This window comes from Ictidomys tridecemlineatus, chromosome 12 (genome assembly GCF_052094955.1).
Source record: "Ictidomys tridecemlineatus isolate mIctTri1 chromosome 12, mIctTri1.hap1, whole genome shotgun sequence".
In the NCBI taxonomy this organism is placed as follows: Eukaryota; Metazoa; Chordata; class Mammalia; order Rodentia; family Sciuridae; genus Ictidomys; species Ictidomys tridecemlineatus.
The window spans coordinates 83,674,915-83,700,344 of NC_135488.1; the positions used below are offsets into that span (position 1 = coordinate 83,674,915).

Here is a 25,430-nt window from a genome sequence, read left to right on the forward strand (position 1 = left end):
ATTTTTTTGCCTGCTCTGTGAAAGTGGATCTGAAGCTTGGTCAGCAGAGGGCACTAGAGAGGCACTGCAGAAGGAAAGGATCCTTTCCTAGTACTGATGTGAAGGCCCGCATTTGAACCATAATTGTTTATTATGTTAAGATATTGATAATGGGGCCAAGCAGTGGAGGTACATGCCTGTAACACCAGCAGCTCAGAGACTGAAGCAGGAGGATCAAAAGTTCAAAGCCAGCCTCAGCAATTTAGCAAGGCCCTAAGCAATTTAGTGAGCTCCTATCTCAAAAAATAAAAAAGGCTAGGAATATGGCACTCCCTGGTACCAGAAAAAAAAAAAAAAGATTGATACAGCGTGTACTGAGTGCTGCTCTAACTCAACCATAGTAATAATTTACAATATTCTCCAACAATTCTTCCTCAACACACAAGACCAAAAAACAGAACATTAAGATTCATTCTGAATAAAATTATTTTTCTATGTAAAAGTTCTATATTGTCATGTGTTATATATTACACATGTAAATATTTATGCAGAATTCTAACTTGTAATTAGCACTCAGAGCATTTTTGTTTTGTTTTAGTTATTGGTGCTGAGGATTGAACCCAGGGCCTTGAGCATGCTAAGCATGTACTTTGCCACTGAGCTACATCCTCAGCAATTATTTATCAGAGGTAAATGCTAGAAAATTTGATTCAAACAAAGTTAGGAAATTCAAAATGTTTTATTTCATACTTCATAAAAAAAGTTTATGTACAAGTGTCAAAGTAAATAGAAAGGCAGTTTCAATCACAAATCATTCAAACACTACTGTGGAAGCATATTTAATGCACACTCTTCAATATTAAGCATAAATAATTTTACCTATTCAGCCAAAGTACCTGGTTTTATATTATTAGATTTGTACGTGTAAGACACTGGTCAAATTTTAAGATTGATAATGCCAATTTCAAGTTGCTTATATTGTGAATACAAGTTAATTTTTACAAATATATGTTAACCAACAAAATAGTAACCCTCAAAGGTCTTCCTTTTTTTTCCATCTTCATATGTTCGTAAATCTGAGTTCTTCTGATAACTTCCTTTCTTGTGGTTAATCTTCACATTACAGTAGTTATGTACTGAGTTCTCTATGCATCTCACCCATCTCCTTTATCTGAAACAGAGGGGGAAAGTACAGAAATTTTAAAATAATTTTGTTCATTGTAAAATAGATTTTCAAAAACCTATTCATTTAGGTTTTTAAATGAATGACTCATTTATGTAAATAAAAAAGAGAAAGTTATATTATAAGGAAACATATTATAGGCATTATCCAAGCTGTTATTCGAATCAAAATGGCCAAAGTTAACTAGGAAAAGAATAAACTAGACCTTTAAGAATAGACAAGATTTTTACTAAATGCATGCTATTTTTATACCAAGGAAGAATCAAATCATATTATTTTTTTGCAGGGGGTAGAGGTGGGATGGGGGTATCAGGGATTGAACTCAGGGCACTCGACCACTGAGTCACATCCCCAGCCCTTTTTTCTATTTTTATTTAGAGACAGGATCTCACTGAGTTGCTTAGTTCCTTGCTGTTGCTGAGGCTGGCTTTGACATGGAGATCCTCCTGCCTCAGCCTCCCAAACCACTGGGATTACAGGCATGTGCCACTGTACTCAGCATCATTTTCTATTATTGATCTTTCATTTTATAAGTGAGGAAAACTGGAAGTTCTTTTTTGGGAGAGCAGTACTGGGGACTGAACCCAGGGCACTTTACCACTGAACTATGTTCCTAGCCCCCTCCTTTTTTTTTTTTTTTTGAGACAAGGTGTCATTAAATTGCTGAGGCTGGCCTCAAATTTGTAATCATCCTTCCTCAGCCTCCCAAATTGCTGGGATTACAGGCAAGAGCCACTGTGCCTAGCAGGAAACTGGAGTTCAGAATTAAGTGACCTGTCCCAGATCTCACTATTAATTAGGGGTAGAACTGAAACAACAATGATAGCAGGTCTGTACTATTATCTCCATTTTTCAGATAAGAAAGCATGGAGGTTTAAAGAAGTTGTACTGTCTAGTTAGTAAGTGGCCAAACCCAGGTCTATATTGCTCTTAATTATATATTATATCATTTTGCCTGTCAATATTCAGTTCAAGGACAGTTCCCTGGGCCTATGATTGCCAATTAGCTAAGCCAGATGATCTACTATGGAACAGGAAGAAAATGTTAGAACTTTCTGGTTTTATTAGATTTTTTTCAATATTCTTTTACATTTGCTTTTGTTATTTTATAAAATATTAGTAAGTGGCACCTATACAACTACAAATAAATACGCAAATATACAAAAATTGGTGAATATGCAGAAAATGTTATTGATAGAATTCAAGGACAAATGTGTTCACATCCAATTCCAAATGACTGCAACACACTTACAATCTGATACTGACTTCACCCCAGTGTGCACAACTAGTTAGTATGTAATAGATTTACTATGACAAATTAAATTCATCTTAAATTATTATTACTTATTGATACAGACACAATAAATCAGATCATTAACCACAAGGAGCTTTTCTAATATGACTCCACTAGAATATGGCTCTAAAAGATTCCTTTAAATGTTGACACTAGTGAAGCAGAATTCAATATAAGGTGCTCTGCCATGAAACTCATACATTAAGAAGTAAGAGTTCATTCTCAGACCCTAAGGATTGTCCCGTCCCTAAGATCCTAAGGACCTTCAGTATAAATGAGATCCATCTGTATCTAGGAAAGAACAATTACTACTAAGGAATGAGAGACTAAACAGGGGTTTTTTTAAATTACATAGACAGTCCATTTACCTCAGCCTTCTCATACTTTGTTGTTTTCTTCCTTCTGGAAATAACCTGAAAGGGAGATAAATGATTACTACTTTAGTATTGCTACTCAAACATTAAAGTCTAGATTGATGTATGTGCTTTTAATGTACCATAATTCCATCTCGACAATTTCAAACTCTATTAACATGTTTCTCAAGTGAAAAATTGACTACTAACCTAAAAAAAGTGCACCACAACCATCGAAACAAACCAAAAAATATATCGAGAAAACAGTGAATCATCTTTTAGTGCAATTTAAGAGTGTGATGTACATTCTTCTTTTTCCATATTAAAACAAACACATGTATGTAAGTTTGAGGGTCTAAAAATGAGATGTGATATCAATTCCATCTTGGAACAGATTTTTTGATCTTCCAGATCAAAAGAGCTGGACTGAACTCATTGACAACAGAACATAGCATGGAATACTGCTATTTACTCATGCATCCTCCTGCTAATATACTCTCAGGTTATTTTCCAGATTCAGCCTTACAAACAGCACTGCAAGACAAACTTCGTGCTTCCTTTTTGCAACTTGTAATTTCTTTTTTTTTTTTTTTAATATTTATTATTTAGTTTTCGGCAGACACAACATCTTTGATTGTATGTGGTGTTGAGGATCAAACCTGGGCCGCACACATGCCAGGCAAGCACGCTACCACTTGAGCCACATCCCCAGCCCCTGCAACTTGTAATTTCATTTCTACAGGATGAATAGATTTCTATGAATCTTTCGTGTTGGCTTCGCCAACAATTTATTTATGGATAAATTGTCTATCCATGCCAGTTGCCATCCCTTTTTTTCCTCATCAATTTGTAGGATCTCTTTGCATACTATGCATAATATCAATTTTTTAATAATCATAAATATTTTTCCCAGTCTATCATTGATTTTTTTTTTTTTTAATAGAAACTCATTACATTACCCAGGCTGGTCTGGAACCTCAGCCTTCCAAGTACCTGGGATTATAGGTGTGACCATGGGGCCCAGCTTCACACTTTTTACTTTATAATATTTTTTGACATATAAAACATCACAAACATTTAATTTTGAGTCAATCATGCCAACACATGCATGGAATTCCAGATATTCAGGATATTCTGAGGTAGGAAGATCAAAAGTTCCAGCTCAGCCAGGTTCAGTGGCATACGCCTATAATCCTAGCAGATCAGAAGGCTGAGACAAGAGGATGGCAAGTTCAAAGCCAGCCTCAGTAACTTATCAAGGTCCAAAGCACCTTAGAAACCCTATCTCAAAAAAATAAGGATGGGGATGTGGTTAACTCAGTAGTTAACACTCCTGGTACCAAAAAAATAAATATATAAATAAAGTTTAATTTATAGAGATATAGTCTTATGGATTTTAGATTTCTTGCCTTAGATGGTTTTCCTTATCATAAAGTTATAGAAACATTTTCTAAGTTAATTTTCTTGAAATTTATCTTTCTGCCCATTCCTTTCACATTACTAGGCTCTGCATACACCTGTCACACACAGTTGGGCATGGCCTATGCCCTGGTGGGGTGAAATAGGAATTCAACGTTTGTTTTATTGACATGGAGCAGGGTTACTCTACTGAATTAAAAATATAGGGCTACGGTTGTGGCTCAGTGGTAGAGCACTTGCCTAGCATGTGAGAGGCAGTGGGTTCAATCCTCAGCACCACATAAAAATAAATAAATAAAACAAAAGTATTGTATCTATCTAAAACTGAAAAAAAAATTTTCAAAAATTTAAATATATAGGTTCCTACATACCCTCAAATCTATTTCTGAATTCTGTTGTGTTGATGAAATTTACTGATGTTGAGCAAGCCTCCCAAGTTGCTTGGATTATAGAAGAGAACCACCCTGCTTGACATTCATTCACTACAGAATTATAAAATTAGCGGGGGTGGATAAAAATTTTGCTTTATTTAATATGTTTTAGAACATGAATGTGGTACTTGTTTGTTGAACAGGGAATCAAACCCAGGAGCATTTAAACACTGAGCCACATCCCTATCCCCTTTTTTATTTTGAGACAGGGTCTTGCTAAGTTGCTTTAAACCTCACTAAATTGCTGAGGCTGGCTTTGAACTCTCAGTCCTCTTGCCTTAGTCTTCCAAGATGCTAGGATTATGGGTGTGTGCACTATGGCCAGTCAGCAGATTTTTTTGTTTTAGTTTTTAAAATATTTTTTTTTTAGTTGTAGGTGGACACAATATCTTTATTTATTTATTTTTATGTGGTGCTGAGGATTGAACCCAGTGCCTCGCAAGGCAAGTGCTCCATCACTGAGCCACAACCCCAGCCCTGCAGTTATTTTAATTAACTTTTTTTCCCTTTTATTACCATGCTGGAGATCAAACTCTGTGTTCCATGGATACAAGGCAAGCACTCTCCCAATGAACTACACCCACAGCTCTTAACTTTTAAGAATATATTCGAAAGCCCATGACATGGTGCACATCTGTAATCCTAGCAATTTGGGAGGTTGAGGCAGGAGGATCAGAAGTTCAAGGCCAGACTCAGCAACTCAGCAACACCCTAAGCAACTTAGTGGTAAAATACCCCTGGGTTCAATCTCTAGTACTTAGAAAAAAAAAAAAAAAAAGGAATATATTCTTAAACATATACATGTGGTCCTGAGTTTAATCTCCAATATTGGGGGCAAAAAAAGTAAGTAAAAGAATATATCCTTGCTGGGCACAGCGATGCACACCTGTAATAATACCAGCAGCTCAGGAGGCTGAGGCAGGAGGACTACAAGTTCAAAGCTAGCTTTAGCAACTTAGTGTGACCCTCAGCAACTCAGTTAGACCTGGACTTTAAATAAAATACAAAAATAAAGGGCTGGGGATGTGGTTAAGTGCCCCTGGGTTCAATCCCCAGTACAAAAAAAAAAAAGCTATATCCTTAAATGAAATTTTTTACTTATTCTGTACTTACCAGGACAACAATACCAGCAATAACTGCTATTGTCACAACCACAATGACAGCTATAATACCAGCTTTTAGGCCCTGCATTGAAAATTCAGGGGCCTTTTCATCAACATAGTAAATTAAAGTTTGACCAGGATCCAGTTCTAGTTGCTCCCCATCTACTCTCAGGTCTATTTTTGATGTACGGAACAAGGATTCCCCTTTCACCTATAATAAAAAGGAGAAAAACGAAAACATCTAAGCAAACCAATTTCAGCCACTTATAATTAAATTACAAACCAATTGTGTACCAAAGAACTGCTGCCAAGAATCTTTATGGTTTCAGTAACAATGATCTGACCCACTGAAATCTTTGAAAAATTACCGGAAAATTTCAAACACATATAAATCAGATTCATATAATGAAGCTAACACCCAAATTAAAAAATATCAACATTAACCAATCTTATTTCATGTATTTGTCCTTCTATCCCTGTACCCCACTCAAGTCTGGATTTTTTTAAAAAAAAAATCTCAGATTCAACAGAAATATCTCATTATCATAAAAGTTTAAACAAAACTTTTTGTAAACAAAATATTTCAATCACACCAATTAACATAGCTTTTTTAAAAATGTAAACTCTGGCCCATGTAAATTATTAGTTGAATAGGGGAGAATACACACCCAAAGTAACTACTAGGGAGGTAATAATAAGTATGAGAGAGAAGAGGGCTAGCAGGTATGCTCAGTGGTCGACTGTTTTCCTGGCATGCTCAAGGACTTGGGTTTGATCTCAGCACTATAACAAAAAAAAAAAAAAAAGAGGAAGAGGAGGAAGAAGATGAAATAATCTAGGCAGAAAAATCTGATAGACCTACAAATATACAAACAAGTAAGAAAGGAATATATGAATGACAAGGAAAACAAACTTCATTCTAAGAATCAGAGAGAAGGTTGAACTACATGTGGAGAAAAAGGTAATAAAAGTTCTTGACTCCACTGAAGCATGATACACATTATATTTCTTTTTTTTATAAGCATTTTCTTTCTTTCTTAAGAATATTGTTTTTTAGTTGTAGACAGAAACAATATCTTTATTTTTATATTTTTTATGTGGTGCTGAGGATCGAACCCAGTACCCCACACGTGCGAGGCAAACGCTCTACCACTGAGCCACAACCCCAGCCCCACACATTATATTTCTGAACACATGAATAAAGTTTATACTTACATCTTTTTCAAAATAATAAGCCACATCAGCTATGTCCACATCATTTTGAGTTTTCTGAGAAGAATTTTGCACCAGATCAATAGTGATAACATTATTCTCATACTGAGGGAAACAGTAGAAAATACAGATTATTAGTATAATCAAAAGCATATGAAAATATCAACATTCAATAGAATATTCAGTGTTTGGTTTTCTGTAATCTACATGCAGAAGTATTATTTTCCATTACTAGGTAAATTTATCACTAATAATTGAAAAAATTATCCAAGGGAATAAGACAGCAAAACTTGGGTTTTCAAAGGCTACGGAAGGTAAATATCAACAGGAATTTCACATTAAGTATCCAGGACTTACGTTGCTACGCAAATGCATTTACCACAACTACACCATCTGCCCTTATGTCCCACCAACTTTCTGTTAAATCTCATTTATCAAAAAAAAAAAATCATACCAAAATATTTGTGATAAATTTTGGATCCAGTAGATACCGAGTGGTCATCATTTCTTGAATTGCACTGTAAATAATTAAAAATTTGTGTTTTTAAAAACTTTTGTGCAATAAGAAGGAGCTGTGCTTTCTAACTAAGCAGATGGCTTGAAGTCTACAGTCATCATTTCAAAGTTTTTATTATTTTTACTCTTGGTATTATTATTTTGGCTATTACTGGATTGAACCCAGGGATGCTCTACCATTGAGTTACATATATTTCTAATCCTTTTTATTTCTTGAGACATTGTCTTGCTAAGTTGCTCAGGCAGGCCTCATACTTCTGATCTTCCTTTTTCAGCTGCCTGAATCGCTGAGATTACAGCCCCAAGCCACTATGCCCCGCAGTGCTAAGAATTTCATGATACTTTGCAAGTAATAATAATTGGTTCAGGCTGCATCATTCATTGTTACCAAAACTGTTGAGAGCCAGTCTGAATAGAAAGAGAAAACATTCACACAGTATCCAAGAATCTGCCCAGTTTATTAATTACAAAAGGGAAAATGTTAACTCTACCAGTGGAGAAACCTGGTAGACATCACTTTAAGCAATTAACATTACCAGTGAAGGGACAAGGTAACATTATGGACCTTCTGCCGTGAGTACTGGAAAGGACACAAGATCACTTGTACAGTTTTCATATCAAAAATGTAAAACCTGCCCGGTGTGGCGGCACCTGTAATCCCAGTTACCAGGTAGGTTAAGGCAGGAGGATTCCAAGTTCAAGGCCAGCCCCAGTAACTTACTAAGACCTTGTCTCAAAAATTTTTTAAAAGAAACTGGGAATATGACTCAGTGATAAAGCACCCTGGGATTCAATCCCAGTAATGAGGTGGAGGAGTTTGCTACAAAGAACATCAATGGGAAAACTGGCATGATATGGGATTATGGTTAATTTCCTAACTTTAATTATCATTAAAGTTAGGAAATTAATCATGGTTATATATGACAACGCCTTTATTTTTTTTTTCCTTAAGAAACAATACACTCAAGTAGGGGAAAGGGACATGACACCTACAACTTGCTCTCAAGTAGTTCTAGGAAAAATACCTGTACATGCACAGATAGATATAAAGTGCATTCACTTAACAGACAATGGGGCATATTGTTAACTGGTTAGGAAATACTGGCACAATTATTGCAAATCTATTTCAAAAAATTATTTCAAGAAAGTAAGAAAAGGCATTTAAATTTAGTTTTTCTAATGGTGCAGAATAAAAAGATTTAAGAAGCAATTCTGAAAGGAAATAGGATCCATGTAATTGCACTTACGTCTGCAAACTTTGAACATTGTAAGGTTTTTCCCTTGCTTTGTGTTTCAGTTCAATCATGATCCAGCTGTAAAGTAAAAAGACAGTGACAATGGTCTAAAACTCAATCTTTTATACTATTTTCCTAATAAACAAAAAAAAATGCTAAAATTCTCAAGTGGAATTACAAGAGAGCTAACAGAACAAGGATTGTTGCAGAAAGTAAATATGCTCATAATTTTTTTCCCTTATTCTCACACATCCATCATACAGAACCAATCCAGAGGGAACACCCTTTCTCATATTGACCCTCTGGCCTTTGGCTACAACATACAAAGTCACATGAAAGTGAAGGCTAAGCTAGCTGTATTGGGCCCTTCTCAAGTAAAAAAAGACAAAAGGGAACTGAAAGAACCAGAGAAAATTGACCATGAGTCTCCACAAGAAAGAACTACAGAGTCAGGATTTGGGGCTTGACACCTTTCCAGTTTCCAGCTCCTTCTAACAAAGTTTTGTTAGCTTAAGCCAGCTTGAGTGTGTTTCTGTTCCTTTCCATTAAATAATCCTGGAGACAACCATCACTCCCCATCAGTCTTTGTTTTGGTGCTGGGAATTAGACCCAGGGTCTTTCTACCACTGAGCCTCAGCCCTCCTATCTCACTTTCACAACACAATAAATGAGCAAATATGGAAATAGCTTAAGTTACATACATTTAACACTATTCCAACATTAAAATACTGAACAGTGTTAAGTGAAAATAAGAAAGGAAAATTATGCCTAGTATGCTACCATTTACATAAAAAAACAAAAGGGCTGGGGATGTGGCTTAGTGGTTAAGCACCCCTGAGTTCAATCCCTGGTACATACACACATACACACACACACACACACACACACACAAAAAAAAATATATATATATATATACACACACACATACACACACACACACACACACACACACACATATATATTTGTCTGTCTACATATTAAATTCATATATTCTCTTTGGAAGGTGATGGAATAAACTGATGACACAGTTCTAGGCAGGTACACTGGGTAAAATGGGGACCTGGGATGGGATGGAAAGGGATACACCCTTTCCTATATTTTGAATTCTAAACCATGAAATCATATTTACATACAAAAACAAACTTAACTAATAAATCTGAAAAGCAAAAAACCAGTAATATGGGCAGCTCCACTTACAAGGTCCTCACTCGTTCGGAGCAGGTAATTTCAGTGTCCTTGTCAGTTCTTCGGACCCCAGCAGTGTTCACACACCAGCACGTGGCAGTGCCATTGCACTGCTTGGCTTTAAAGAGCCCTTTCTCGTCACAGTCAGGGTCATACAGCCCGTCATTGTTCTGGATCGCCCCTTCCGGTTTCCCTCTTCTCCCAGACTTTGAGGAATTCATTTCTGCCTTCATCACCAAACATTTGGATGCCACTGAAAAGAAAGTTTAAAGTCAAATTGAAAAATAACTATAGTTTTACATGCCCAGGGGAAAAACGCTTTTTAATCTAACACTAAACTCCCAGGCCAAAGATTATTTCATATTTCCATTTTCCCACACTTAATTACTTGCTGAAGATAAGAAGCTTCAGATGTAGAATAATTATGACAAAATAAAACAATTCAGATTTGAGCCAATAAAACCCTTTCCAATTTGAAGCATATCAATTAAAAAAAAAATTCTTATCAAGATAAGCTTAAAGAGCACACCTGTGACCCCAGCAGCTTGGGAGGCTGAGACAGGAGGATTGAGAGTTTAAAGTCAGCTTCAGCAATGGCAAGGCACTAAGAACACAGTGAGACCCAGTCTCTAAATAAAATACAAAAATAGGGCTAGAGATGTGGCTCAGTGGCCGAGTGCCCCTGAGTTCAATCCCTGGTACCAAAAAAAAAAAAAAAAAAAAAAAGATATGCTTAAAGGCAGTAGTAAAAGTATTTTACTCACGTTTGGAACAAATGACAGTATTTTTTGTACCAATGGATGTACACTGGCATTCATCATTTTCATTCTTATAGCAGTCTGTAGCGAGCTTATAGTTTTCACAGATACATTCTAGAAAATAAAAATAAATATTACATACATACAGACAGACAGACACACACACATATACAAACAAATATAATTTTTTTAATTTAATTTTGTTTTTTTAGTTGTGGTTGGACATGATACCTTTTACTTATTTATTTTTATGTGGTGCTGAGGATCGAACCCAGGGTCTTGGACATGCTAGGCGAGCATTCTACCACTGAGCCACAACCCCAGGCCCACAAATGTAATTTAAAATGTGGATCCAGCGTGGCTCAGGAGGCTGAGGCAGGAGGATCATGAGTTCAAAGCCAGCCTCAGCATCCAATCCAACTATCAACTCTGATGTCCTTGCTAAATGATGTTCTGACAGTAATGCCCAAGTGACAGGGACACAAAATCTTAAAAAGTGGTCCTAAATGTTTTTTCAGCTATAATTTAAGTGCTTCCAAACTGCCTGGCACCTGCTACACAGTTTGTATACATTACACACACAGAGATAGCCTAATCTGTATTCCATCTCATTTCAATTTTTTCTTTTCTTTTTTGTAGTACTAAGGATAGAACCCAGGGCTTTTCACACACGATGCAAGCCCTCGAACGCTGAGTATATCCTGGGATCCCATTTCAATTTTTTTAAACAATTGTTTTTTGTTTTTATTTTTGTTTTTGCAGTGCTTGGGATTGAATCCAGGATTCCAAGCATACACTCTATCACTGAGCTACACAATGCTGGTAAACAGCTCGCCAAAGGTCATTATCAGCTCTGCCTTTGCTATACTTCTATTTTCAGCTCTGTCCCTTCTTCTATCCTGTTAATCCCTGCCTTTCAGTTACTGCCTTTTAAAAAAAAAAAAACAACTCAGGGTCAATTTAACACTGAACTACATTCCTACCCCTTTTTGAGACAGATTCTCCCTAAATTATTTAAGGGTCTCATTAAATTGCTGAGGCTGGCCTTGAACTTGTGATTTTCCAGCCTCAGCCTCCAGAGTCACTGGGATTACAGTGTCCAACACCACACCTGGCTTCTACCCCATTTTCTTAAGGGATGCTTGCTTCGGTAGAAACATATTTAACATTCAGAGCATTTCCTTTTTTTCCTCTTTTTTTTTTTTTTTGAGACAGGGTCTCACTAAATTGCCAAGATTGGCTTTGTGATGCTCCTGCTTCAGCCTCCTGAGTCCTTGGAATTATAGACATGTGCCACCAAGCCCAGCTAGAACATTTTCTATCTTGGAAAAATTACACTTTAGATTGAATGTGGGTGCATCTTTGTTTGTTTCCTAACTACATCAAACCCTAGTATCCCATTCTCAAAGTGATACTAAGCACCCACTGAGATACGGATGTCAGTTTAATTGTTTTATCCTTGACTACCTGGAAAGTTCATTTTAACTTCAAATTGGCTCCTCCACCATTTCCTCTTGGCACAGTATTGGGGTTTGAACCCACGGATGCTCTAGAACTAAGCTATATCCTCCCTTTTTATTTTGAGACAGGATCTACTAAATTGCCCAGGCCAGTCTCCAGTTTGTGATCTCCGTGCTGTGATACTACATCTAGCCCATCCAAACTTTTTATCTGTCTAATTAAGATAGTGCAAACATTTAAAACACATGACAAAAAAATTTTTATATCAGCACTTCATATCCCATGTTTCCAATTGGTTTTAATTTTCCCATTTAAGTTGCAATTAAGATTAAGTATTCAACTCAAGATTCAAGGTAGAAAAACATTACTTAAGAGCTTTGTCCAATTTTCCCTACTTCTAAATACTATCTTACAAATAAATCAAACAACCACAGCCAAGCTATTTCAGAGCAAGAAGAACTGGAATCAAACTAAACTATATTCCAACATTTGGATACTGACCATCCTATTGTTCACCCACCATTTAAATCTTGCTTTTAAAGACTAAAGGAAATGGAAAACTCTGGATAATATGAGATGGGTGGGGAGATATAAACCTACATGTCTAGATTTAGGGCAGTGTTTAGAGCAACGTCTAAAGGAGGGGCCTTTAGATATATAGACATATACCCAATTATTAATTATGGGATTCTCGAGGTGGTGGGATTATGGGATTTTTACCCTGTGCAATTACCTTTATTTCTGCGTTCCCTACAACAAACTTGGTTTATGCTCATATTATTTTTAGAAAAGGGAAAACACGTTTGGTAGTCAAGTCCCAGAAGGCTCGTCTCCCGCGCGCAGGTGCATAGCGGCTCTCAGTTACCTGTCCCCGCCCGAGGCCCACATCCGGGGCCCGCTGCAGGTGCCTCGGGAGGAGGCGGGCGGAATGGCAGCGGCTACGAAGGCTCCGCTACTGGACCCGACTGGTTTCAAATCCAAAGTCGGCTGGGGCCCGGGAGGTGGGCGCGCCCCAGCTTGAGGTTCGGGTACTGTGGCCTTAGGAGCGACCCAACCTACTCACTCGGATCCCCGCCGGCCCCTTCGCCCCAACCCGGCTCCTTTCTCTAGAGACAAGTGCAAAGGGCGGCCGCTCCCTCCGTCCGCAGCGAGTGGGCGGGCGCCTTCTCACCGCCTCCACGGTGCGGAGGACCTGGACCCGCGCGCTGCCCGCGCCGTCCGGTCTTCAGGCGGCAAAGCGTGGGCTCTCGGTCCCTTCCTCGTTATTCTCGACTCCGGCGCCGAAAGCCGCCAGGTCCCGGCGGGCCCGTCCGGCTCGGCCCGGCCCAACTGCGCAACACCGCTCCAGGTGCGCATCTCACCTTTCTGAGCCGCGGCCACCGCTGCCGTCGCCGCTGCGAGCAGGAGTCCGAACGCTAGGACCTGGGGGCGCGCCATACTGCGCGCGCGTCGAGAAGAGGGGTGCGGCGGCGTCCCGCGACTGGGTGGAGGGACTAGGGCTCAGAAAGCCGGGCGCGCGAGGCCTGGGGCGCGCGGATCCGCGTCGGTGGACCGGACTTAGGTGCGAACTCGCCTGAGGAGTGAGCGCTCTGAACGCCGCGGGGTGGAGCGCAGACCTGCGGCACCTGGCGGCCCCGCCCCTCGGCCCCTTCCCGGGGCCGCTCGACTCTGCCCGCCGGGGCCGGGAGTGAGTCACCTCCTGGGGGGCGGGGCAAGGGAAGGCTCCCATCCCCCATCCCCACCACGGCCCGGTGGTGGGGGGGGCGCCCCCACTCCAGGTGCGCGCTCGTGTGTGGCTGCCAGGTGCTTGCTCCCTGGGAAAGAAGATAGGACTCTTGGTGGCTCCAGAGTAGGTTTGAAAATACTGAGGCTTCCTTTCCTCCGAAGGAACGCTACTAAAGTGAACACGGGAAAGGGGGTGGGTGGGGGGGACAGAGAAACTAAGAACCGGGAACCACCCGGAGCACAATAAAAAAGATGACCTTTGAGCTTTACCGGACAGTTTATTATACTTTTTTCGAAAAAAGACAGTTTCCCTGGCTCCCTGACGATGACAAATTCGTGTGTTCTTTAAAATTATCAATAATCCTTTTTCATATAAACATTTTGGGATCTTGATGAAAAGGTTTTCCCTTGGAGGCAAATGCTGGGAAATTAAATTTGCTCCAGTTTGTTTGTTTGTTTATTACCGGGATTGAACTCGGGGGCATTCCACCACTGAGCCACATCCCCAGCCCTATTTTGTATTTTCTTTAGAGACAGGGTCTCACTGAGCTGCTTAGTTCCTTATCATCGCTGAGGCTGGCTTTGAACTCTTCATTCTCAGCCTCCCCAGCCGCTGGAATTACAGGTGTGTGCCATCGCGCCTGGCTAGTTTTGATTAATATTAGAGAAAACTAAATGTAGGCAAGTGGACACAAAAGATATTTCAATGCAAATGAATTCAAACTGTATTATTAGTCTTAAAATAATTGTAATATTTTAAGTATTTAATAACTATTAAAGCATAGTTGTTTTAATGCTTTTTTTTTTTAAGCTGTACTATCGTTATAACCTGTTGAAAAGAGACTTTTTATCTGCTTAAATCCTGGGAGTAAGAATTCACGAGAGGAGAGACAAAAAAGCAATTTAAAGATTCAACTAAATTTGATTAGTTTTTACATAATCTATGTTAAGTCAAAGATTATGTTTTTATTGAACAATAACTTAAGTTTTACTCTCCTGTTTAAGTGTAAGAAAATTGATTAATGTAAAGAATCATAGCTATAAGTACCTCTATAATTTGAATTTTACTTGGTATATTAAATAAACTATTTAATTATTTAATGATTGGCATCTCAAGCCACCCCACACCCCACACCCCACCCCATCTGGGTCTCACTGTCTAGGTTCCTAAATGGTGGGCTCAAGTTATCCTCTCCTCTCAGCTCCCAAGTAGCTGAGACTACAGACATTTATTTGCTACCACCCCAGCCATGGTTGACATCTTAAGAAAATCCTGTCAGCCTTTTAAATCTAAATTTGAGCTGCCAGATCTGGTTTTGGAACGTTGTGATCTGTTGAGCAACTTGTTTCCATGAAAAGAATATTACTAATAAATCAGGAACCAGTTAACCAGATTTTTGTTGCCTGCTGAGTTTGGGATGATTTCAGGAAGTTGAACCTCCCTCCCCTAACTACACATGCTTTTCTCAAGAATAATGTAACTGGTTATTGTGGCTCTATTTGCACAGTGTTCCATTGTCAGGGCTAAATCAATTACCTAATCAAGGAGAAACTCTCTTAAAATTTGACAGCTGTTTACTAAATTATTCATTTCAATAAAGTGAACTGAGTAAACATGATTATTAAATGACAAAAGCCAATCACCAATCTCTGATTCACAACATCCTAGGTATTGTTTATTTTATTTTTTTAGCTCTTTAATGCCTTCTCAATTTGTCATTCACTGCTGAAAATTACTACCATTTTATGCTTTCATTTTGAACATTTTGTAATTCCAGCACCATATTTTAAAATGTTTATTAATATTTTTGTAGGATTTTTGCACCCAATAATACTCTTAAAATTATTCTCAATTTTATGGGTAGTTGTTTTTTTATATATTTTGTTAAGAGTCAGTTTGATAAATAGTACTTGACTAAGAAAGAAATATGACAAGATTAAAATTTGTAGTTAAGCTTTTTCAGCTTCTGCATCCTATCAACTAAGAACCCAAGCAGAAAGCCAGCCCAGTGCACACCTGTAATCTCACCTGTAATCTACTTGGGAGGCTGAGGAGAGGGACTGAAAATTTGAGGGCAACATAGTAAGATCCTGTCTCGAACAAATAAATAAATAAAAAGAACTGGGAATGTTGCTCAGTAGTAAAGTTCCCTGGATTCAATCCCTAGTACCAAAAGAAAAAAGAAAAGATAGCCAACTGGGCGTGGTGGCAATAGACTGGGGATATTAATAATGACTTTCTCTTTACTCTTAAAGAATGCTTTTAGCCTTTTGCAGTGGTGCTCACCTGTGATCCCAGCTGCTTAGGAGAATGAGGGAGGAGGATCACAATTTCAAAGCCCACACTCAGCAATTTATCGAGACCCTGTTTCAAAATTAAATGTAGTTCAGTGGTTAAGCACCCCTGGGTTCAATACTCAGTTCAAAAAAGAAAAATTAACCATATATAAAGTCTGTTTCTGAATTCTGTTTCATGCACATTATGTGTCTGCCCTTGCTCTAGTACTATGCTATATTGATTACTGAGTCTTATAATCTAATAATAGAAATCCTTTTGTTTTTCAAATATTTTTTTAGTTGTGGATGCACCTTTGTTTTATTTATTTGTAGAATCAAACCCAATGCCTCACACACAGTAGGCAAGCTCTCTTCCATAAAGTTACAACCCCAGCCCAGAAATCTTTTCCTTTTGTGGTGGTTTTTCAAAGCTGTTTTGACTATCCTTGCTCCTTTGTATTTCTCTATTAATTTTAGAATTGTCTTATCAATTTCTGCAAAAAATCTTGCTTGAATTTTGTTTATTTATTTTTTTCGTTCTGGGAATTGAACCCAGGACCCTTGAGCATGCTAAGCGTGTGTATGCTACCACAGAGCTACAGTCCACAGTCTGTGTTTAAAAAAAATTTTTTTATTGTGTCTAAATTGACATATTTATTGAGATAAAGTTGTTTGGCATATTCCCCTCTGTGTTTTGAAAATCTGTAGAATAAGTACATATGTGCTTTACTTTATTCCTTTTATGAGTAATTTGTACCATCCCTCCTTTTTATATTGTCAGTCTGGTTAGAGATTTATAAGTTTATATATATTTAAAAAGAATTAATTTGGGGTTTTATTGATTTTTGTTTACTTTTTTTATTTTTTATTTCATTGATTTTCTTGCTTTATTATTTATTTTAGTGCTGGGAATTTAACCCATGGCCTCATACATGCTAAGCAAGCACTCTATCACTGACCACCCTCAGTCCTCAATCTTATCTTTATTATTTCTATCATCTATTTACTTTGGACTTAACTTCTTTTTCTAACTTTCTAAGGTAAAAACTTAGATGATTTTAGATCTTTCTTCCCCATATCATAGCCATTTAAGCTTAGTCACCACTTTAACTGTTGCCTATAAATTTTGGTATGTTGTTTTGTAATTATCATCCAGTTCCAAATGGTTTCTAGTTTCTTTTATGATTTTTTCATTGATCCATAGATCACTTAATATGTTGTTTAATTTCCAAATATTTAGGGATTGTCCATATATATTTTTGCTATTGATTTCTAAATTAATTTCAACAACAAACTGGGTGATTTTAATCCTTCTAAATTTACCAAAACTTGTTTTATGGGGCTTTGGGTATAGCTCAGTAGAGTACATGCTTAGCTTGCTTGAGTGCCTGTGTTCCATCCCTAACACCAAAAAAAAAGTGTTTTATAACCCACCATATGGTACATGTTGTTTAATGTTTTATATGTACTTGACAAGAATGAGTATTTTGGTAGGTGATGTGTTCAGTAAATTATCAACTAGGTCAAATTGGTTAGAAGTATTGTTCAGTCCTTTTAACTTTCTGCCCACTTATGTCAATTACTAGAATTGAATGGTGGAACATTAAAATATTCAACTATAATTGGGGATATTGTGGCCAAATTTTTAATCATTATATTATTTCCTTTCAGTTCTGTCAATTTTTGTTTCATGTAGTTGAAAACTCTATTAGATGTATACATGTTTTCACTATTTATTATGAAAATTTTCAAACATAGATAAAATTTGAAAACATTTTACAATGAAATTGTATACCTACCCAGTTATTATACCAATAATGTTTCCTACACTTGCTTTATCATGTACCTATCTGTCTGTCTTATTATTTTGATTCATTTAAAAGTCAATTGTAGGGCTGGGGACATAGCTCAGTTGGTAGAGTGCTTGCCTCACATGCACAAGGCCCTGGGTTCAATCCCCACCAACACAAAGACAAAACAAAAGTCAGTTGTAGAGCTGAGGCTGTAGTTCAATGGAAGAGTGCTTGCCTACCACCCCATAAAAATAAACAAATAAAATAAAGACATGTTGTCCATATTTTTGTTTTAAAAAACCAAAATTTTAAAAAATTTAAAAAAAAAAACCTCAATTGTAAACTGGGTGCAGTGGTGCCCACCTATAATCCCAGCAGCTCAGGAGGCTGAGGTAGGAGGATTTCAAAGCCAGGAGGAGTTCAAAGCCAGCCTCAGCAACTTACGCCTTGTTCCTAAGAAAACAAAAAAAAAGGGGCTGCGGTTGTGGCTCAGCGGTAGAGCACTGCCTAGCAAGTGGGATGCCCTGGGTTTGATCCTCAGCACCACATAAATAAATAAATAAATAAAGGTACTGACAACTACGACTAAAAATATAATAATAATAATTTTTTAAAAAGGGGAGGGGACTGGGATGTGTCTCAGTGGTTAAGCGCCCCAAAAAACAAAGTCAGTTGTAGACTTCAGTATACTTCTCCCTAAATACATAGTATATAGATCATCACCTAGAGAACAGTATTTGTTTAGAATCTTTTTTTTTTCCCTTTGAGATAAAATTTGTAAGAAAGAAAAAATTTTTTTTCAGTGCTAGGGATCAAACCCAGTGCCCTGTGCGGGTGAGATAAACATTCTGCCATTGAGTTACATTCTAGCCCCAAAAGGAAAATTTTAAGTGTAACATAAATGAATTTTTTTTTTAATTATTCATTTTTTTAAAGAGAGAGAAATTTTTTTTAAAGAGAGAGAGAGGAGAGAGAGAGAGAATTTTTAATATTTATTTTCTAGTTCTCGGTGGACACAACACCTTTGTTTGTATGTGGTGCTGAGGATCGAACCCGGGCCGCACACATGCCAGGCGAGCGCACTATCGCCTGAGCCACATTCCCAGCCCCACATAAATGAATTTGACAAATGCATATTCCTGTGATCCAGATTCTACCCAGGTAAACATAACTCGTATCTTCAGAAAGTTCCATTCTCCACTTCTCAGTCAATCCCTGCATTCTCCAGTTCCTGCCCCAATTCTGATTCCACCACTATGTCAGTTAGTTTGCCTGTTCTAGAATTCAAGGATGACTGCGTGATGTACAACCTAGGCAGTCTCATAGGACCCCATGGGTAGAAGGGTCCTGCACTTAATGCCCTATTGTCACCATCTCAGAGTTTTCCTTTTTTGTGTGCTGAGGAGTAAACCCAGGGTGCTTTGAGCTTTATCTCCAGTCCCCCACCGCACACACCTTTTTTTTTTTTTTTTTTTGGTACTGGGGATTGAACCCAGGGAGGTTTAACCACTTAGCTACATCCTCAGTTCTTTTAATATTTTATTTAAAGACAGGGTCTCACTGAGTTGCTAAGTGCCTTGTTAAGTTGATGACTGAGGCTGGCTTTGAATTCGGGATCCTCCTGCCTCAGCCTCCTGAGCTGCTGGGATTACAGGCATGTGCCACCACACCCAGCTTTTCCAGCTTTGTTTTATTTTGCCAGGCGCAGTGGTGCACATCTGTAATCCCAGCACCTCGGGAGGCTAAGGCAGAAGGATCCTGAGTTCAAAGCCAGCCTCAGCAAAAGCAAGGAGCTAAGCAACTCAGTGAAACCCTGTCTCTAAATAAAATACAAAATAGTGCTGGGGATGTAGCTCAATGATTGAGTGTCCCTGAGTTCAAACCCCACCCTAAAATTGTTTTATTTTACCAAGCACAGTTGTGTACGCCTGTAATCCCAGCAATTCTGGAGGCTGAGGCAGGATTGCAAGTCTGAAGCCAGCTCAGAAATTTAGCAAGGCCCTAAGTAACTTAACAAGATCCTGTTTCAAAATACAAAATAAAGGGTTGGGGGTATAGGTCATTTAGTAGAGTGTTTGTCTAGCATACATAAAGCCCTGGGATTGATCCCCAGCACCACCAAAAAATAAAAAATAGGGCTGGAGTTGTGGCTCAGTGGTAGAGTACTTGCCTGGCGTGTGCAAGGCACTGGGTTTGATTCTCAACACCATATAAAGATAAATAAATAAAGTATACAATTTGATGTTTTAAAAATAAATAAGCAAACAAATAAATAAATAGAAGGGCTGGAATGTGGCTCAGTGGTTAAGCCCTCCTAGGTTCAATCTCCAGCACCACCACCACCCCCCCCCCCGCAATTTTTGCTTTTATAGAATGATTCATTGCCCAAGGATCCACTTCACATGGATGGGCAGTGGAGGGAGATGTAAGGTCAGTGTTTAAAACATAATATGTTGAAACAGAATTTAACCAAACACACACATAGGAAGATCTACAGCATCTTGCCTTTGTGGGACTCTTGTATGATCCCAGCAGGGGAGGAGTCTGCCCTGCCCACGTGGCAGAGGGACTCAAAGACAGGATCCTAATTTTTTTTTTTTTTTTTTTTTTTTTTAGGATCCTAATTCTTGTCCTGGAAAAAGCTTGAGCAAGTTGCTTAACTTTGTGCCCCTGTTTGTTGGTTGGTTGGTACTGGGATTGAACAAAAATATTGCAAAATGCTTTTGAAATTCATGATGTTATTAGCCACATCACCAGCTCTATTTTGTTATTTTATTTATTTGTTTATTTATTTTTTAGTTATGATTGGGCACAATGCCTTTATTTTATGTATTTATTTCTATGTGGTGCTGAGTATCAAACCCAGTGCGTCACACATGCTAGGCAAGTGCTCTCCCACTGAGCCACAACCCCAGCCCTCCCCCCACCATTTTGTATTTTATTTAGAGACAGTGCCCCATGCTATTGCTGAGGCTGGCTTTTGAACTCTCAATCCTCCTGTCTCAGCCTCCTGAGCCATTGGGATTACAGGTGTGGTCCACCTGGTTGTTTAATTACTGAACAGTATTCCATTATACGAACATATCACATTTTTTTTGTTTTTGTTTTTGTCCTTCTCTCGTGGTGAACATCAGCTTGTTTCCACTTTGGGACTCTGATAAATAAAAGTTCCTTGCCTACATGGTTTTCTGGATATAAGAATACCTTAGATGGGTGTCACCACATGGAGCAGTAAGGGAATTTTCCTTCTTTTTTTTTGAGAGAGAGAAAGAGAGAGAGAGAATTTTTTAATATTTATTTTTTAGTTCTCAGCGGACACAACATCTTTGTTTGTATGTGGTACTGAGGATCGAATCCGGGCCGCATGCATGCCAGGCGAGCATGCTACCGCTTGAGCCACATCCCCAGCCCAGTAAGGGAATTTTCGACAGGATATTCTTCATAGAATTTCAAGACTCGCATCTACCACTCAATGCCTTCAGTCACTTCAACAATCTCAAAAAGCCTTTACACATCTCCTACCTTCCAGAGCAGGCAGTATCACTTCTGCTTGAGAGCCACTTCCTTAAATGATAGCGGTACCTTGATTCAGGAACACATTCAACAAAATGTCTCAACATAGCTATTGATAAGATAGAAAAGGTGTAGTATACACACAGAACACTGGAAGAACAGAAAGGAGGTCAATGGAGCTGGAATTTGATGACCAAGGGAGGAGGGGCTTGAGGCAGGAGTAAGCTCAGGCCAAGTTTGAAAAAGGTAAGGAATATCAAGGTTATTATTCTAACTAGGGAGAGAGGTAGGGGCCAGATATGATTTATACTGTAAATAGAACACTTTTTCTGGGCACTTTGTAGAGAATGGATTGTAAGTGCAAGGATGGAGATGAAGAGGCTGTTGTACTAAGTGAGAAGTAATGTTAACTTGGGCAAGAACAGTGTGACAATGGTGAGAAGTATCAATATAGAAGAGATGAATTTGGGAGTTAGAGCAAATAGGATTTCTAATACTCATGTGTGGGTATAAGAAAAAGAGAAGAATCAAAGATTTTCAGGATTTTTAGCTTGAGCAGCTGTGGGAGAATGACAGTACCATTTGCTGATATGGGGAGGATTTCAGGAGGAAAGGACTTGAGGGAAGTTCTTTTGTCCCTTCAATGATATACACAGCCAGACATAATGTCACATGCCTGTAATCCCAGCAACTCAGGAGGTAGAGGCAGGAGGATCAAAAATTCAAGGCCAACTTGGATAATTTAGCAAGACCCTCAGCAACTCAGTGAAACTCTTATTTCAAAATAAAAACTAAAAAGCACTGGGAATGTAGTTCAGTGGTAGAGTGTCCCTGGGTTATCCTCAGCAACCCTCCCCCCAAAATTATATAGCGATGTCAAAGTAGAGTATGGAAGTGGGAGTCATCTTCACATATGTAGTATCCATCCTTCCTTCCTTCCTTCCTTCCTACCTACCTACTTATTTTATTTTGTGGTGCTAGGGTTAGAACACAGGGCCTTATACATGCTGGGTAAGACCTCTATCACTGAACCCAGCCACTGTAGATGGTACTTTATTTATTTATTTTTTTTAGAGAGAGAGAATTTTTTAATATTTACTTTTCAGTTATCTTTGTTTGTATGTGGTGCTGAGGGTCGAACTCGGGCCACACGCATGCCAGGTGAGCGCGCTACCGCTTGAGCCACATCCACAGCCCAATATAGATGGTACTTTAAAGCTAAGGAAGGATAAGAATAATTAGGGAGATGATGTAGATAGGAAAAAGAGGAGTTTCAGGATTAAACCCTGAGATACTCCCTCTTAAAAACAGGAGGGGTCTTGGGACATAGTTCAGTTGGTAGAGTGCTTGCCTAGCAAGCACAAGGCCTTGGGTTCAATCTCCAGCAACCAGGAAAAAAAAAAAAAGTGGGGCGGGGTGGAGGAGGAAAGAAAGGAGATGGAAGGGCAGTTGGCCAAATAAAGTCGGAATAAACTAGAAGAGGTTTTCAAAATACCCCACATATAGCCACAGAGAAGAGAGGCTGGCCTTGAGAAGATGGTGCTGGGGATGGAGCCCAGGACCTTGTGCTTGCTAGGCAAGTGCTCTTTGACTTCCCTATACCTCCAGTCCAAGGGGCTTTTATTTTTTATTTATTTTGAAATAATTTTATATTTATCAGAGTTGCAAATATAGTACAGGCCCTTTATCAAGTCGCTCCTAATGACACTTTATATGACCTTGGTACCTTAACATTGGTATGGCGTTACTAAGCTACAAACTTTATTTGGAATTTCCCAGTTTTCCCACTGTTGTCTTTTCATTCTTTTAGGATGTAATCCAGGATCTCACATTGTATTTAGTCATCCCCTTAGTCTTCTCTAATCTATTCTCAGTCTTTTCCTATCTTTCATGACCTTGACACTTTTGAAGAGTACCAGTCAGGTGTTTTGTAGAATGTCCCACAAATGTTGTTGTTTTTTTTTTCCCCTGAGTAAACTGAGGTTGTGAGTTTTGAGAAAGAATGCCCAGCCATGTGATACCCTTCTCATCAAGTCATATCAGCAGATACATGATACCAATGTGGTTTATTACTGGTGATGTTAACCTTGATCACTTGGAAAAGGTCATATCTGCCAGATTTTTCCACTGTTTAATTTCCTTTTTTTTTCTTTATTTTTTGTACCAGGAATTTAACTCAAGGGCACTTAATCACTGAGCCCCAGTCCTATTTTGTATTTTATTTAGAGACAGGGTCTCACTGAGTTGTTTAGAACCTTGTTTTTTGCTGAGGCTGGCTTTGAACTCATGATCCTCTTGTCTTGGCCTCCTGAGCCGCTGGGATTACAGGAGTGCACCACTGCATCTGGCTAGGGGCAGCTTTCCATAGGGTAGTTATTTGGATTCAACCCGAATGGGACATTCAAGGTCATTATGATATTTCTATCATAACAGGGGCATAATCATCAAGGAAGGTGTTTGCAAAAGTGGGATGAAAATGATGTGGCGTGGAACCTAAGCAGAGGGTGGAAGGGAAGAGGACAAGGTTGAGAGTAGTAGTTGTCAGAGGAGGTTGAAGAACTGTGGTTCTTGAGTAGGAGAGCCAAAAGGATGGGAAGTGGTAACAGGGACTTTCAAAGGAGCTGGGTGTTCAAAGTGAAGAAATAGTTTAGAAATGGCAAGCAGGGGTAGGGGGCTGAGGTTGTGGCTCAGGGATAGAGTGCTCGACTAGCATGTCTGAGATCCTGGGTTCGATCCTCAGCACCACATAAAAATAAGTAAAATAAAGGTATTGTGTCCATCTACAACTAAAAATAAATATTAAAAAAGAAAAGAAATGCCTCAGCAGGAGGATCGCAGGTTCAGGGCCAACCTCAGCAACTTAGTGACACCTTGTTTCAAAAAAAAAAAAAAAAAAAGGGCCAGGGACATAGCTCAATGGTGAAGTGCCCCTGAGTTTAATACCCAGTACCAAAAAAAAAGAAAGAAAGAAAGGAAGAAAAGAAGAAAGAAAGAAAGAAGAGAAAAGAAAAGAAATGGCAAGTGAAAAATCTACTATACTTCTGCTATGTACCACCTCTGGCCCTCAGGTGCTTATGATATGAGGAGAAAAGTTACAAAAAAAAAAAAAAAAGCTTCAGAGAAACATCCAAAGAAGCAGATGAGACAGCAAGGATGTTTAACAGTTACAGACACAGAGCTGCAAAGGGAGCAGTGAAAGACTTTGGAAAGGGAAGGGAGAGGGCTTTGGGCAGATTTGAGGACAGACACAGGTGGCAGGAAGAGTTTCCAGTGATGATCTTGGATGACCGAGAAGTTCCTTCTTCTAGGACTGACTGAGGCTAATGGAAATACAGGGCACCATGGAATTAGCCTGGGGGGCTGTCAGAGAGAAAAGGGAAATCAGCCTAAATGGTGCGAATTTTGGAAAGTTAGTGGGAAGATTAAGGGGCTAATAAATGACCGTTGTCCCCTGCAGAGGACATGTTGGTGGCAACCTTGGTAGTGGGGGATGGAAAGAGCACTCTCTGGGAGAATATGGTAACAAGGGTCTGTGGGGTGACTGGCCTTACCTTAATAACTTCCAGAATGGTTGAGTCATGATCATTAATAGCTATTTATTGGTCATCTACTTGGTGTACAATTTGAGCATTTGACACTGTGAAAAAAAATACAGTGTCCTTTGAACCAGCCGAGGGAGGAAACAATTGGTTCCAACATTATTCAGACTTAGAGGAAATGTGTGACAGAGCTGGACCTTCACCTTTCCCTTATCAGGAGTGGAAAGGTGTGGGTCTTTATGATGGGTCATTTACAGTGTGAGCAACCTCCCTGAGAAAACCTGAGCGTTTTGTTTTTTTTTTCAAACATGGCAGTATTCATGTTTAATGAGACTAATGAAGCATATACATAATTATGAGGAAATTCCCCCTTCTGGTAACCAGTCAGCTGCAAACAAAAATGTCAGTGGGGTTCTGAGTGTGTGTGTGTGTGTGTGTGTGTGTGTGTGTGTGT

General features: G+C 38.8%; 1 protein-coding gene across 1 annotated transcript; it reads right to left on the reverse strand.

Moving 5' to 3' along the window:
- Nucleotides 1–699: 699 nt before the first annotated feature.
- On the reverse strand, nt 700–13,818 carry Epcam (epithelial cell adhesion molecule). The gene is made up of 9 exons (XM_078029247.1): nt 13,491–13,818; nt 10,675–10,782; nt 9,923–10,163; nt 8,738–8,803; nt 7,429–7,492; nt 6,978–7,079; nt 5,773–5,973; nt 2,825–2,869; nt 700–1,150 (listed from the first exon to the last, which is right to left on the reverse strand). Exons 1-9 carry the CDS (start codon nt 13,564–13,566, stop codon nt 1,109–1,111), a joined length of 945 nt encoding a protein of 314 aa, XP_077885373.1. The 5' UTR covers nt 13,567–13,818; the 3' UTR covers nt 700–1,108.
- Nucleotides 13,819–25,430: the final 11,612 nt, after the last annotated feature.